This window comes from Triticum dicoccoides, chromosome 7A (genome assembly GCF_002162155.2).
Source record: "Triticum dicoccoides isolate Atlit2015 ecotype Zavitan chromosome 7A, WEW_v2.0, whole genome shotgun sequence".
In the NCBI taxonomy this organism is placed as follows: domain Eukaryota; kingdom Viridiplantae; phylum Streptophyta; class Magnoliopsida; order Poales; family Poaceae; genus Triticum; species Triticum dicoccoides.
Genome location: NC_041392.1, coordinates 74027886 through 74043462, shown reverse-complemented (window position 1 = coordinate 74043462; position 15577 = coordinate 74027886). Strand labels below are relative to the sequence as shown.

The following is a 15577-nucleotide window of genomic DNA, read 5'->3' as shown; positions in this document are numbered from 1 at the left end:
TGACAGTGTTAGAATTTCTGAACGTTCTGAGTTGCCACTGGTCGGCCTGTAGCGGTCGGCCGCGGAGCTTTCAGGCAGTGGAAAACGGCAAGACGAATCTCCAAGGCAGCCATCCCCCCGGAGGCCCGGCCGAGGTTAAATGGACGACGAGGACATTGTGAGAGAATGGTCAATGGCAGGTCGAGCTACCAGCATTCATGTGGCATCCATCCAAATCCAAGGGTGGTTGTGGTGATGCACGTCGATTGTGTAGCCACCGCTCTCCCGGTGCATATACATCCATATCCATGGCAACCAGTCCGGTGACCGTGATCCCAAATTCGCTGACCATATAATTGGGCGATGACTGATGAGAGAGCGGCCATGCACGCACCGCACCCGCACGCACGGAGGGATCGGCGACCTCTCGACCGGTTTCCCATTATTAAAGACAAGTCCAAAATCTAACCACTTTCCGCTTTGGCCGAGAGCTGGAGACAATAGAAAGGGAAGGAGCAGGATCTGACCTGACGAGGCCCTTTCACACAGACGGACACAGTGATGAGCTAGCGTGGCTTGGCTGCTCTTCCCTTTTCTAGACCTGGGTGGATGGTACGCACTATGCTCACATCCGACCGAGAGCAAAGGTGGAATGAAAAGAGCCATGCATGCATGCATGGATATGTCGACACGTGAATTTCCTGATGAGATGCGTAGATAGATGTTTTTTATGGGAGGGAACCATCTAGCGTGTGCCAGCCACTTGGCTGACTCGGGAGGCACGTACGTACCTACTCCATGGGTAGAATATCTAGACGCCCATACCCATAGACGATTGTGATAATGTGATAATAATACAGCGACGCGCACCCGGAGACCGCGGATCAACCACGTAGAGTCAGTCGTCGAGGATCCGAGAAAACAGGGAGCAGAGCCGAGTGGTAGCAGGTGGATGCACACCACACCGGCCGTGTTCTTTCTTCTTTGGCGAGAAACAGCAGCGGCGGCGGCCTGTGTTTCAGCCCGGTCGTGCGTGCCCCGCCCCGTTCCGGCTGCAGGTTCTCGGCCGCAAAGCATGGGCAAAGAAGATGCGGCCGAGCGGGCGAGCATCTGCATGCATGCTTGGCCGGTGGTGTCACGGTCTCGGCAAAGCAACGCCGGCCAAACCAAACGCTATAGATAGCTAGTCATCGTGTGCAATGGCGAGTGGCGCGTGTCGCGGTGCCGTGCGCGCCCGTGCCACTCGCTGGCAGAGCGGCCGGACGAGCTGGAGCCTGGAGCTTGTAGAGCTGTGGATAGGGCTGCGCGTGTGACAAGAAGAACGTGATGTGCATGCAGGCAGGCGGCCGCCTGCCCCGGCCTACTTTGGCGTGGCCGTCGCGGTCTCGTGACCTCCCTCTGACTTGCGCGCTCGCCGCCGTCGTCTCATCTGCGGCCTTCCTTTGTCGCCGTCTATCTCAGTTCATCGCCGGAAAAGTACGTAACCCCACAAATTCCTTGTTCCAACGCCGTATGTGACTAGCTTCAGGGTTAACTGCATTCCAACCACTCCATCCAACAATCAAATTAAGGCCACCACTTGCGGGAACTGTTGCCAGATTAGTGGCAGTGTTCTTGCACCATAATCCGATCGCAAGTGCTTGTTTTCGTGCACCCACTTCGGGCAACAACACAGCAAACCCCGTTGCCTTTCCGAGGCAGGATAAGACGATTGATGAGGGCTACGTAAGAGCCCAATCAATCAATCAACAATTAATCGTTGTGCGTATCTAAGCTGGGTAAATTACTAGTGCGAGTTGGTTATGTAGTGTGTTACGTGTGGCACCCAAGTCGCCGATGGATGCTAAGCTCGGCAATTACGCGAGTCTAGTGACAATCAGCTGGCCAGCGTGATGGTTACTACCACCACCTTTTCTTTCTAGTAGTATTTCTTGTTAGCCAAAGTGCCCTCCCTGCCAATATACAAGACCTAATTTACCCACGCATAATCATGGCACGTACTACGTACGTGTTGGTGCTGCTGGTCCTGACTGCACGCACCAAGTGGGTTCCTTCAGTTGGGCCTCGCTCCATCACTTTCAGCATCATCTACTAGCGTTGATAACTGGAGTAGCTACTAGATCGATCACACTAGCTAGCTCCCTAGCTTAGTTGATGCCCATGCATGATTGTACTACCACTTTGAAATTCCAGAGTTTTTGATTGAATGGCGGTGGTGGTATGATAACGATGCATGATCATGACGAAGGTGCATCCATCCATCAATCATCTCTGCGCCATGCATGATGCATGGCCTGGTTATTAGTGTTGCGTTAACATGGATATACCAAGTGCAGGCCATTGTGCTCTGCTACTGACTCGATAGAGACCGTCCGATTGGAAACAAATGCTTTGTGTTCGGATGGATAAGTAACACGCTGGGGACAACGTATGCATCCACGTCGTTCTTCGCCTCTACGGCTCTACCGTGGCGGTATGCGGTGCAAGATGAGATGCGGAACCTCCACTTGTTTCGACAGCGATCACCGGATGGACGCATGGATGGACGGAGCGCCGAACTTGTATTCGGCGTCGCATTGTTCTCTTGCTCTACCCACCACCAGTCCGTCGCCGACGACCGCCGCGCCGCCTCCGGAGGCAAGTGGACGTACATTCCATTCCATCTCATCATCACGAGCGCAAGCAGACGGATAATCCTGTGCCAATTATTCGCCGGGCCGAAGAAACGTGTGCCACAGAGCAGAGACACCGGTCAAACTTAGCTTGCGTCGACAAGAGGCATGCACACGCAACACACACACAGAGAGTCAGAGACACATTGTCCATGAGCCACGTACGTGTAGGAGTGCCGGTCCCCTCACGTACTTAGAAGGAACTAGATTTTCTCTTTTGGTAAAAAAGATCAACGTCTTGGTACCTCGAGCCTCGTAATCAACCTAGCCAAGCCACCACGGCACGCCCATGACAGGTAGCAAAAGCGGGGCGAAAAGAGGTGCCCAAGTTTCAAAAGGGCACAGATCCTTCCGGGCACGGGACTCGTCGCGGCCACGTACGTCAATTGGCCCGACTTTTTCTCGGCCAATGCTAAATTTTGCTAATCATCCGGGCTAAGTAAGCTTGGTGGCTTGCATACCCACGGGAAAGCGCGGCACATCATCACATGGAAAATCGCCGGAAAAGCGTGGCCAGGTCGCGTCGCCTCGCCTCGCCTGGGCGCGCGCAAAGGAGACGAGAAAGGGAAAAGGATGGTATGTACCCAGACCAGCTCATGGCGGCTACGCTAAAGCTCCCCGCCTCTTGCGTGACTAGGTAGGGCGATCGGTAACCACCAAGATACAGATGGCCGCAAATTATTGTGAGTTTTTACCTTTTAGGCCGCGCTTGGAATCGGTGTAAACATATACAAGTGTATTTTTCTTACGGGTGTATCTTACCGGCCAGGAGCGATTTGCAGGGGGAAATGAAAACGACGGATGGTGGCCTGTAACTTTTACAAGCGTATTCAAAGTAGAAACGACATTCCAAACAGGGCCTTAGTGGATGAGTTTGCGAATGAAATAGACAACTCGTCGTCCCAGTGAAGATAGGGTCTTAATAAGTGTCACATGTGTGGCATGAACACATGGTAACTCCGAACTTTTTTTTATAACAAGTTTAGTTAAGCAAGAATGCTAATTTTAGTTGTCAAGTTTGACAGTTTTTTTTTTCAGAAGGCAAGTTTCATTTTTTCTTTTCAGATGACAGCTTCAATTGTAAAAGAAGTCAGGACCGGAGTGCTTCGTGTCACACGCGTGACACTTATCATTTGGGTAAAGATACGATGTGTGCCTGCCGCCGTCATTGGAAACACCAGTAAGTCGGGGGCGTCGGTCTATCGCGGTCTGTAGCAAAGAGCTCCTGTACCTTTCCAAAAAGAAAAGAAAAAAGAAACTCCTATTTTCTAAAAAAAAACTGATTAAAAAAATAAGAAACTCCTATCGTTCTAATTAGAAAAAGGCGAACCAACGTATGATTGGATGGTTAGAAGGACAATGATACCCTCAAGCCACCAGGGTTTAAGTCCTAGACTTGACTTGACATTGGTGGTTGCATTTTCATATATTTATTCTAGGCTTTTGAGCTTCGTTCAATAGCAGGAGACGTCCACCTCGACTACGAGGCGACCCTGGTGTACTTCATCGTTTTAAGATGTTATGTCGGCTCGGTCTCTTGAAGGTGTTCATATGGATAGAATGTGTGTGCGTGTTTTCATAAGGATGAGTATATATCCGTCTACGTGAGTGACTTTGAGACTTCGATTGTACTGTGTTCAAAAAAGAAATTTTCTTAGAAAAAGGAAAAGGATAAAAAAACCAAGAAAAACAAGAAACTCCTACCTTTTCAGAAAAAAAAAGAAAAACAAGAAATTCCCTCACTCACACTAGACCGACCGGCGTCCGGCGACACGAGTCCAACAGCAGCGGTGATTGCCATTTGCCATTGCCATGTACCGGGCCGGCGGCACGTAAAGCGAATCCCCTGCAACTTGCTGCAATGCTGCATGCACTCCTCCACATGCCTGGCCTATCTACCTGTACATGCGCGTCGACCATGGCCCAGCCTCTGCCACGGCCACGGGCCTATAAAAAGCGCTGCCCCTCGCCGCTCGTTCCATCCATTCAAAGTGCTCTGCTCCGCTCTGCTCTCTGTCCCGCCCGCCGGCTCATCCCCGCGCGCAGAGGCAGCGTCGCGGCGAGCACACGACCGTCGACCCCCTCCTCCTCCCCCTAGCCGCTCCCGCGCGCGGCCGGCGGTGTCGTGATGGCGAGGTCGTCGTCGTCGCCGACGGCGAGGTTGCCGCTGCCGCTGCTTGTGCTGCTGCTGTGCTTGTCGTCGCTTTCCATGGCGGCGGCGCAGAAGTACAATGCGGTGTACAGCTTCGGCGACTCGATCACGGACACAGGGAACCTGTGCACCAACGGGCGGCCCTCGGCGATCACCTTCACGCAGCCGCCCTACGGGGAGACCTACTTCGGGAGCCCCACCTGCCGCTGCTCCGACGGCCGCGTCATCGTCGACTTCCTCAGCACCAAGTACGGCCTCCCCTTCCTGCCGCCCTCCAAGTCCACCTCCGCCGACTTCAAGAAGGGCGCCAACATGGCCATCACCGGCGCCACCGCCATGGACGCCCCCTTCTTCCGCTCCCTCGGCCTCTCCGACAAGATCTGGAACAACGGGCCCATCAGCTTCCAGCTCCAGTGGTTCCAGACCATCACCTCCTCCGTCTGCGGCAGCAGTGAGCCCTCCCCTCAGTCCTCTCCCATCATGCTTTTCTTTTCTTTCTTCACTCCCTTCAAAGCCCAGCCCACCATGTCTGCATGCTCTGCTGCTCCCTTAATGCACGAGCAGCAGCATGATTTCCTGCTCCATCCAGCTGTCGCCGCTGCCACTGCCATGCCGCTGCCGCCATTGATAAGAGCTTTACTACATACTCCCTCCATTCCATAATGTAGTGCCTATAGATTTTTGTAAAAGTCAAACTTTGCCAACTTTGACCAAGTGTATAGAGAAAATTGTCTACATCTACAATACCAAACATGTATATTTTGAAAATATCACTCACGATGTATCCAATGAGATGCATTTGGTATTCTAGATGTACCTACTTTTCTTTATATACATGGTCAAAGTTTGTAATGTTTGATTTTTGTAAAAATCTATAGGCACTACATTATGGAACGGAGGGAGTACTTTTCATGGGGCCTGGCGAATTGATTCGCTTACGCGTGTGTACTATCACTATTGTTGCAGGCTGCAAGAGCTACCTGGCGAACTCGCTCTTCATCTTCGGGGAGTTCGGGGGGAACGACTACAACGCGATGCTGTTCGGCAACTACAACACGGACCAGGCGAGCACGTACGCGCCGCAGATCGTGGACACCATCGGCGCCGGCGTGGAGAAGCTGGTCGCGATGGGGGCGGTGGACGTGGTGGTGCCCGGGGTGCTCCCCATCGGCTGCTTCCCCATCTACCTCACCATCTACGGCACCTCCAGCGCCGCCGACTACGACGCCCTCGGCTGCCTCAAGAAGTTCAACGACCTCTCCACGTACCACAACAGCCTGCTGCAGGCCAAGGTCACGAGCCTCCAGGCCAAGTACAAGTCGGCGCGCATCATGTACGCCGACTTCTACGCCGGCGTCTACGACATGGTCCGGAGCCCCAGCAAATACGGTACGCGCATACGTTCGTTCATACGTACATGATTTCATGCACACGTACTGCACTCCTTACGGACGCACGGAGGGGCTGGAGTTTGGCGGCTAGTCGACTAGCGGCACCGTTGCGGGCTAGATTTCAAACTCGCCGTGACTGCGCTGGACCCCCGTCCGTCGTCGGCATCGCAGAGCGTTTTTGGACGCGCACGTCACGCTCTGTCCTGGCAGTACCAGCAGTGTAGCACGGAACAAGCATGGACATGGCGCCGGGATTAAATGTAGGATTATTCGGCGTTTAAGGCTCGTGCACGATCGAGCAGTGAGCTTGCAGTGCTGCACTGGTGCGCCACTAGTCCTGCACTGCTGGCCAGCAGCGTGGTCACCACCACATGCGCGTCCGTGCGCCCGTCCATGTGCGTGCGCTGCGCTGCGCCGGCCGTAGGGATTTCCTGCCGTTGCCCCGCTCTGGCTCGCGCCGGCGCCGGCCGTGGGAGCGCGAGCGCGTCCTGCGCCCAGTCCAGTCCAGTCCTGTTCCGCACGCGGTCGATCGCCGGTGAATAGAAAACGAGGTCGCGGGCCGACACGGGCGCGCTCGCGCTCGTGATACGGGGATCCCGAGCGAGTAACGACATCCCGTCACGGGGGAAAATAATGGGGTTTGGTAGGCGTTGCTCCTCTGAACCGGCGCTACTTGCAGAAGCAGACAGCCGGTGCTCTGTTTCCCCAACCGAACACATGCGTGCCGCCCCGGTGGCGGTGGGTGGTTAACGCCGGGACACACGCCACTGCTCCCGCACGTTGCCGATCGATGATCGGAAAACCATCCCTCCCCTCGGAATCTTCGTACGAGGGGCGTCACAGACCCATCATGACAGATTGATGCAATGCAAGAAACCAAAACGATGAACCAACTGACACTGTGAGGTGATATGATCTGATCTTAATCTTGTGTGGATGTGGATGCAGGGTTCAGCTCGGTGTTCGAGGCGTGCTGCGGGTCGGGGGGAGGCAAGTACAACTACGCCAACAGCGCGCGGTGCGGCATGTCGGGCGCCTCCGCCTGCGCCAGCCCGGCGTCGCACCTCAGCTGGGACGGCATCCACCTCACCGAGGCCGCGTACAAGCAGATCACCGACGGATGGCTCAACGGCGCCTTCTGCCACCCCGGCATCTCCCACTAGCCAGCCACTCCCGCTGGCCGATCAACCAGCTCATGCATCGTCGTCCATGGATCCATCATCAATCAATCAATCAATCAATTATTATTATTATTATTTGTTCAGTCGGGTTAATTATTATAAGGAAACGTTTCTGGGGACTGGCTAAGGCTGGGTTCCCGGTCTGATCTGGGCGCGTGTGTGCTGATGAAGAAAGGGGAAAGAATGACGGCAACTGTCGTGGAATAGTACCGCATGTGTTGCTATGAACCTGTAATAATCTGATAATTGTTTTGTTCCATGGGGAAAAAGAGTGGTACAATTGGATGAAAACGAAAGAAAGAAGAAATAAACACGATAATAATGAAGGAAGGAACTTTCTGCCGTGGCAGCTAGGGGTTTGGATCTTTTCGCCTGGCGCACGGGGTCATGTGCGGCCGGAGCTTTTCGGTAAAGACGCTGCACAAATCTCGCCTCCGATGCTCATCCTGTCCGGGACGGGACTACAGAGTACAGACTAGGCTAGTAGAACTAGTCACTGTGGTCGATCGTCGTCGGGGCATTGCCCGTGACGACGCCGGACAAACCGTGTCTGGCAGGGAAAACGCCCAGGAGAGGCTGGGAGCAGTAGTGAACAACAGCTCGATGATTAATATAATCGACAGTGCTTCCTGTTTCATCTCCAGTACTCCCTCCGGTCCTTTTTAGTTCGCATATTAGATTTGTTTGAAGTCAAGCCTCGTAAAGTTTGATCAACTTTATAGAAAAAAAATACGAACAATCATAATGTGAAATCAATACTAATAGATGCGTCATGACTTAAAGTTTCATGTTGTATAACTTTAACATGGTAGATATTGATATTGATATTTTTTAATATAAATATGGTCAAACTTTGTAAAGTTTGACTTCAGACAATTCTTATATGCGGAGTAAAAAGGACCGGACGGAGTACTAAAGAGGCACGGTGAAAAGGCTTACGAAAAAAAAACACACAAGGTGAAAAGCCTTTTGGATGATCTACAGAGAGATCGACAGATGAAACTTGCTATACTAGATTCGCTCGTTAAGCGGATAAGGATACACGGCCCTCCATTCGGACAGTGACTGATGCTGCCGTTTTGACGGCCGAATCTCAACTACCCACGTCGAATCGGCTTGAATACAAGGGAGAAATTAAATGCGTTTTGCAAGTGGCTGACGACGCGAGCAAAAGTGGACTGAGCTTTTCTTCCTAGCTGGAGTCCGTGGACTTGCTAGGCCCGCCCAAAGACAGCTACCACAAGACCCATCATCATCCTTGCGAGTAGCAGGATCCTCCCTACTCAATGCTACCACCAACATCTCTACTTCTCTAGTTGGCAACACGGCAATGTCATACAGTTGTCGGGGCCTCGAGAATGGCATCTCAGCGAAAAGGATCCAAGCGAGCAATCCAGATCTTTTGACAAGAGAAAGAGCTGATTTCTAGCACCGTCTTCGCGGAAAGCAAAATGCACGGTGTGCTACCCAATTTGTACCTACCGCACCCTTCTATACACCAAAACCTCCTCGCCGCGTTCGCGATTTACGCACGCGAGCGGTAAATGATACAGCTGTGGTTAAAAGGCAGGTGAGAATGTGCTTGCAGCTGCGTGGTGTGGCGCCTGAATCGCACGCAGCTGTAGGGTTCCTCGTCAGTGTGCTTGGTGACATGCTTGCAAAAACGGCAATGATTGTACTACCTGGTGATGGAATCGAATCGAATCGGATGTGTAGGCACTCCAAGAATCTATTGGGTCAACCGACCGTTTGTGTCATCATCATGCCTGGTCCAATGTCCATGCATGGCTCCCTGTGTCCTGACGAAGCTTCACTCGTCATCGGTTTCAGCGGCCTCCGTTGGACCACCCGTGCACTCTTTCCGCTGGTGAAGCTCCAGCATCTTTACCTCCGGGTGGCATAGCCCTGGATGACAACAGATGGAAACCCGTTAGCATTTATGAATGCGTGTTCTGGTAAAATCGTAGCCCTGGGTCAGATAATATGTGACTGAAGTAAAGTCGGCTGAAGATAGAAACTGGAGTAGTCAAGGAAATGACCTGAGCATTTTGGAATATCCCAGACAGCAATTGAGGACGCTGTGCACTCGGGTTCGCACAGAGCATGCGTGTTCTCGTGGTTGACGTTCATAGCAAGCATCCAGGATCCAATAGTAACATCCTCATTGTTGAACATTCGAAAACTGGACAAACATGGGTAAGAATATACAGTATTAAACAAACATATACTGTACATGATTCAGTTTGAAGTAGGACGATGATGCAAATTTGGTAATGTTCCTGTGTGCGAAACCGGTTCACAATATTCTTTAAAAAAAATCAAAGTCAGAAACTGTCAATTTCCTTGATTCGACTACAACCTACTATAGGCTTAAGGATTATTAACCTCAACATAACAATCGCGACTCTTTCCTATGGCTCTAACTAGACCAGACACAGGAAAAGGAAGTTCACCTAGCCACATCACTTACTAATAGATGAAAGAGACATGACCACACTCCCTATCCATGTCAGGTATAACTTTCACGCTTTGGCATATGCTTTCAGCATGAGGGAATCTGGCCATAACTAACACATCTCAAAATATTCCAGCCTGTAGGAGGAACGTTCCCAGTCAAGACTTGTTTTCAATTTCAAACTGACACTAGTGACCGAAAAAATGTTTGAAGCTCAATGCCAAGCAGTCAATTTCAAACTGACACCAGGGGGAGTGAAAAAAAGTTTTAAGCCCGTTGCCAAGCAGTAGGGCATTTTGCTGGCACTTCATGGCTATAGCATATTAGCATGACTACTTGGTACTTGATGCCAGGGGCGAATTGCTCCGCACCATCGCAAAGATCACTCAAGTTGTGAAGTGCATTCATGTGTCACTAACATGTGGCCCCGGGGCACTTTTTAGTTATACATCTTTCTGTGGTACCAAGTTAAAAAAAATCTTGGTACTAGTTGGCATGCAGAGACCCAAAAAAGAATATTTACTGGTACAGTTAAACATGCTTATGTGTAAGATGGCGAGTTTTAGAATATTTACCTGTTGTTTCTCAGAGCAACCAGGCTTGCCACCACATCAGCTGATAAAGCATAAATAGGCCCATATGCATGAAGGAAGTATTCTGATCCAAGTAGGAAGGACTGTGGCTCGTACCTGCGTTCATCAAAAGAGCACAATCAAAAACAATAAGTAGGCAGCGACGAGTGCTACACAGTATAATTGCCCAGGTAGAGCGTTCGCCGTTCGCAAATACAAAAAGCATATGGTATGGATTGCGCTCTAAGTCCCTGAACTTGTACACCGTATGCTTTACATACCACTAAACTTGCAGTTCCATTTGTTAGGTCTTTAACCTCTTTCTTTTTTTTCTAATTTCGCACTGTTTTTCTTAGAGAAAACCCCCACTAGATCCAGTTATTAAATGAAAACAGCTCGTTCACAAGCAGGTTCGAACAGTAACAAATCTGGGAACATAAAGCCGTAAGGCTGAATACAAGAAAAACGGATGAACTCGACTACAAATTGTTAACCAGCAGCTTTGCGCTTATGAGAATTCGGCCTTTTATCCTGACTCATTACCCTAATGGTGACATTGTCAGAGCAATATTTTAATCCTGTGGGAATGTTTTTGGATCCCATGCAGCCGGTCCTTTTGTCCAGATATAATCCAACTGTTGGAATTTAGGCAGAACCATAACTACACATTTTGCATCACGTTTGTTCTTGTTATTCTAAACCATGAGCAAAGGGATTCACCAAATACACAATTTGCATGACTGCATCCACGTTTGATTTGTTATTCTAAACCCTGAGCAAAGGGGTTCACCAATTACTGGTATGTGGTATCATGTTTGATATATCAGTAATACCAAACACATACGGTCTTAAGCTACTTTAGTAGTACTACCACTTTTTGAATGTGTGTTACAGTAGAGAAAACTATTTAACTTCAGGTATCACATATAAATTGCAAGGTTCGAATTCTAACTGATAGAACTGTTAATATTCAGTGAAATAACAGTTTGAGTTACAAAAGATCAGAGATAGCATCATATCAAATCGCAAGGTCACCCATGTATAACCAAATGTTTCAACCATGTTTTGCGAATTACTCACCAAATAGAAGTTCAGAGATAGGATCATATCAAGTGATACCTAACTAACACAAATACGCAGGTTTAGGAACTCATGGCACAATCCGCACCAACAAATGTTTCGCCCATGTTTTGACAATTTACTCATGACGCAGCATGTAGCTACTAGCTAGCTAATATCGGTTGAGCTTACATCAAGTCATCAAATAAGCTATAGTTTCACTCCTTAACTACAGATATGAGCGGCAGAAGTTTTGGATACTCGAAAAGTTATCTTTGCACTGTGCGTTCACCTTTTGACCATACTTGCACAAAATTCACTATCGTGAACAACAGAACTACTCCCTCCATTCGGAATTACTTGTCGTAGAAATGGATGTATCTAGACGTATTTTAGTTCTAGATACATCCATTTCCGAGACAAGTAATTCCGAACGGAGGGAGTACTAGTCAGCATAACAATATATCCAATTATCCATACATAACCAACTTTCTCCCGGCCATTACATACATGTCCATGGTAAAAGCACATACCATATTCACTGAGAATAACAAGCTCCTTAATATTCCTAAAATGATCGAGAGGGGACATTATCAAACTTTGCCCAACATCACTTAGGTCTCCTACAACTGATTAGGCAATAAGGTTTGTACTCACAGATTGTTATTAAGCTTTATTTTCCGAAATTAATGCATGTCAAAGTAAGCTGAAGCTAAAACTTGAAGAAGCATTGCCATTCACTTGCATTATTTATTTATTTTTACAAAATTGCCATTTCTATTTTTTTACTACTAACTTACTTACACTGGAACATTATCTAATAGTTGATCCAGACATTTAAAAATATATAAGCAATCAAAGTTAGATATATTTAACCAGAAAAGATACAGAAGAGACAAGTACATTGGAGCGCAGGGAGCAGAACTTGACAAAATAAAGGTAGCGAACATGAAAATTCTCTAAGCCAAACCAACACTGAACAGATTTTGTATCCATGAGCATTAACCTATTCTAAACAGTCCAGTACCTCATTCCATGCTAACCATTGCATTCCCTTGCAATACCCGAGTGCAATTGTTGGCTCCAAAAGAAACATATCTCAGGAAGCTCAGAACTTAACTATGAAACACAATGCAGATATGAAAGTACTAGACCCAATCCAAAACAGTCAGCGCTGAACATAGAAAAACAAATTTAGGCCCTTACAGCAAATATTGCCTACTAGACCAATCCAAGTGAGCCCCACTACTTCTTTATATCCTATGATATGAAAGTACTAGACCCAATCCAAAACAGTTATGAGCGCTGAACATAGAAGAAAAATATAGGCCCTTATGGCAAATGTTGCCCACTAGACCAATCCATGTGAGCTCCACTACTTCCATATCTCCTATGATGTAAACCAGGAAGTGGTGTACAATTAATGCAGAGACACCATTATAGGTGAAACAAGGATCACTGACGGCATCACTCCTTGCCCACCAGACAATGCCAATCATTTTGATTTCAGATAACTATTACGAATGTTAACACAAATACTTCTGAGACCGTAAGACTGCAGTTTTGATGCACTACTGTTATGCCGTAGAAAAAAAAATCTCTTCTAGGTCAGGTTATGCAGTATTAGCTACTTTCCGTATATTTAGCATGTAACTGTATGTATTGCTTCTTAGAGTTAGACATCCTTCACAAGGAAAAGTGTTAGGTAAAAAATGAAAAGAAGAAACTAACCATTTCAATTTGGGATCAGTAAAAACAGGCCCCTTCTTCATGCATCCAATGTATGTTTGTGTATGTGTACGTTCCTTGGCCAAAAGCAAGGAGAGTCTATCTGCAGGTTAGAAATTGATGATGAAAGTGCCAACCTTACAAAAAGAAAAATTGTGTATGTTGATCAAAGCCACTAAGAGCATATATCTTGGATATTGTCAGTTTCTTGCTCACCTGGCCTCAAGTAAATGTCATCATCAGCTTTAACATAGAAATCAGAATCGAACAACGCATAGGCAGCCTTAAAGAATGCTAACCTAAAACATAAGATCAAATCAGTTCCCATATGAAGTGATAACACAATGATATGATACTAGCTATACTGTTTACGTTTTGTATGGAAGCCTGCTATACTCCTCCTCGAGATCTAAAAGCACAAAATCATCATATTCTTCAACCTCTCTTTCAAGAGCTGCCATCTTAGACTTGTCATTGCTTTTGCCGATCACGAATCTGAATGCCAGACCAGTAGCTTCCTCCAACCTGCATTAAAGTGGACATAATGAGAATTGCCAGAGCAATTAAGCAACATCATAACTGGATAGAAACCAAAATAAAAACTACTCCCTCCGTCCCATAATATAAGAGCGTTTTTCAAACCGTTTTAGCTTAAAAAGCGTTCTTATATTATGGGACAGAGGGAGTAGTTGTGACAATCATCAAGCAACAGAACTGGGGCCACGTTTATCACTAGAACTCTAGAAGCAAATGCACAAATTCCCTGTACAGACCAATAGATTGTCCAACTTCATGCATCATTCTTCGAACTCGAGAAAGAAAATAATTAATCACTATTTATCAGTACTAGTGAGACAGAGTGCAGCAATTCAAAAGGATCAATACGTTCTTCTAGAGTGATTCCACTAAAATCATGAGTATATCGCAAACTCGCAGGAGTTATGTCTAAGAGAACCACCAATGCCTAAGAATTAGCAAGTCTGATGCCACAACAGATAACTCACAATCAAACTCAAGGAGCAAACATAGAAACAAATGAATCCAATATCCATATGATCCACAGGGTGAACTTTCCATATGAATGAATGAATGAGCTAGCTATCGATCTTAAAATTCAAGTGACCAGCAATGACTTATGTTACTGACTGAGAATTATAATAGCCACAGGATGATTTGAATACACCGCAGTCAAAATCTAGATCACAGAAATGGACAACGGAACGTTAGGTAACCAAACAGATCAACAGTTCAGCACTAAAGCTAGATCTCGAGCAACCCAAGCGAACACGAACTAGGAAGCTGTGGTACCAGCGACAACTAACCGAAGGAGACCCTGCCGATCGGATGGGAGCCACGTCCGCCTGAGCGCGCGGCGGCGGCCGACGGAGCCGAACCCGGTGAAGATCCCGACGAAGGCCATGACCTTGTGCCTGCCGCGCGATCCGGTGGCGAGGCCCGCCGGGAGGTCAGTGGCGCCGCCCGCGGCATCCTCGGGGCGCCGGTCCCAGGCGACGGAGACGGAGAGCGGGTGCGAGGAGTCCGGGCAGCGGCCCCGCGGGGCCTCGGCGGGCGCCCGGGAGAGGGAGACCGCGGCGGCGAGGAACCCGGCGAGGCCGAAGAGGAGGCAGGCCACGGAGACGGCCGGCGAGGAGAGGAGGCGGCGGAGCGAGGAGCGGCGGGAGGCTGCGGCCGCCGAGGAGGAGAACAACTTGGGCGAGCTGGGCATGGCTGCGGCCACGCCGCGCGCGCTGCCGCGGGTGTGGCGGGCGGGTGGGCGGGATGGGGGGCGAGGCCGCGTGCTGCGGCCGGTGGGCGGCGGCGGCGTCAGATCGGAGCAGGTTTAGTGGTGGCGGAGCGGAGCGGGCGATGGGTGCGCGACAGTGTGACGGCCTCGGCCGTTTTGCTTTGTGTTGGTGTAGTGTGACTGGAATGTGTGGTGGGCTGGGCTTGGTCTAGAACTCTAGACTTTTTTTTCTCAAGCAATTTAGAGACATAAAACGAAATCACATTGCCTCAAAAAATAATTTAAACAAAATCACTAGTTAAGGGTCACCCCTTGCATGGAAACCATTGCGAAAACTTTGTGGAAAATTCATATTCAACCTAAGATCAAGGTCTTCTGGTGGAAGGTGCTCAAATGTTTCCTCCATGTGCAGATCAGGTTATTCAGAAGAAATGTTAGCGAGGAGTCGCATTGTCCTTTGTTTATGTGGGCATGGCGAGGAGACGATTTTCCATGCGCTTATAAAATATGCCCATGTGCTGTTGATATGCCACCAGCAAGAGCTAGATGGTGACCGCTGGGGGATGGAGGTCTGAAAATAATACAGATGGTATTGTTGATACGACCAAAGGGTGTGCGGCCGCTAGTATGGTTGCTCGAGATCA

At 48.8% G+C, this 15577-nt stretch overlaps 2 protein-coding genes across 2 annotated transcripts; one reads left to right on the top strand and one right to left on the bottom strand.

The window, feature by feature from the left end:
- The first annotated feature begins 4638 nt into the window (after nt 1-4638).
- On the top strand, nt 4639-7468 carry LOC119327900 (GDSL esterase/lipase At5g45910-like). The gene is made up of 3 exons (XM_037600973.1): nt 4639-5254; nt 5770-6192; nt 7143-7468. The coding sequence occupies exons 1-3, from the start codon at nt 4780-4782 to the stop codon at nt 7355-7357; spliced, it is 1113 nt and encodes a 370-aa protein (XP_037456870.1). The 5' UTR covers nt 4639-4779; the 3' UTR covers nt 7358-7468.
- A 1071-nt stretch (nt 7469-8539) lies between these two features.
- Nucleotides 8540-14953, bottom strand: LOC119330712 (probable beta-1,3-galactosyltransferase 14). Its single transcript, XM_037603832.1, has 7 exons — nt 14512-14953; nt 13562-13714; nt 13406-13488; nt 13193-13292; nt 10406-10519; nt 9415-9557; nt 8540-9280 (listed from the first exon to the last, which is right to left on the bottom strand). The coding sequence occupies exons 1-7, from the start codon at nt 14913-14915 to the stop codon at nt 9186-9188; spliced, it is 1092 nt and encodes a 363-aa protein (XP_037459729.1). The 5' UTR covers nt 14916-14953; the 3' UTR covers nt 8540-9185.
- Nucleotides 14954-15577: the final 624 nt, after the last annotated feature.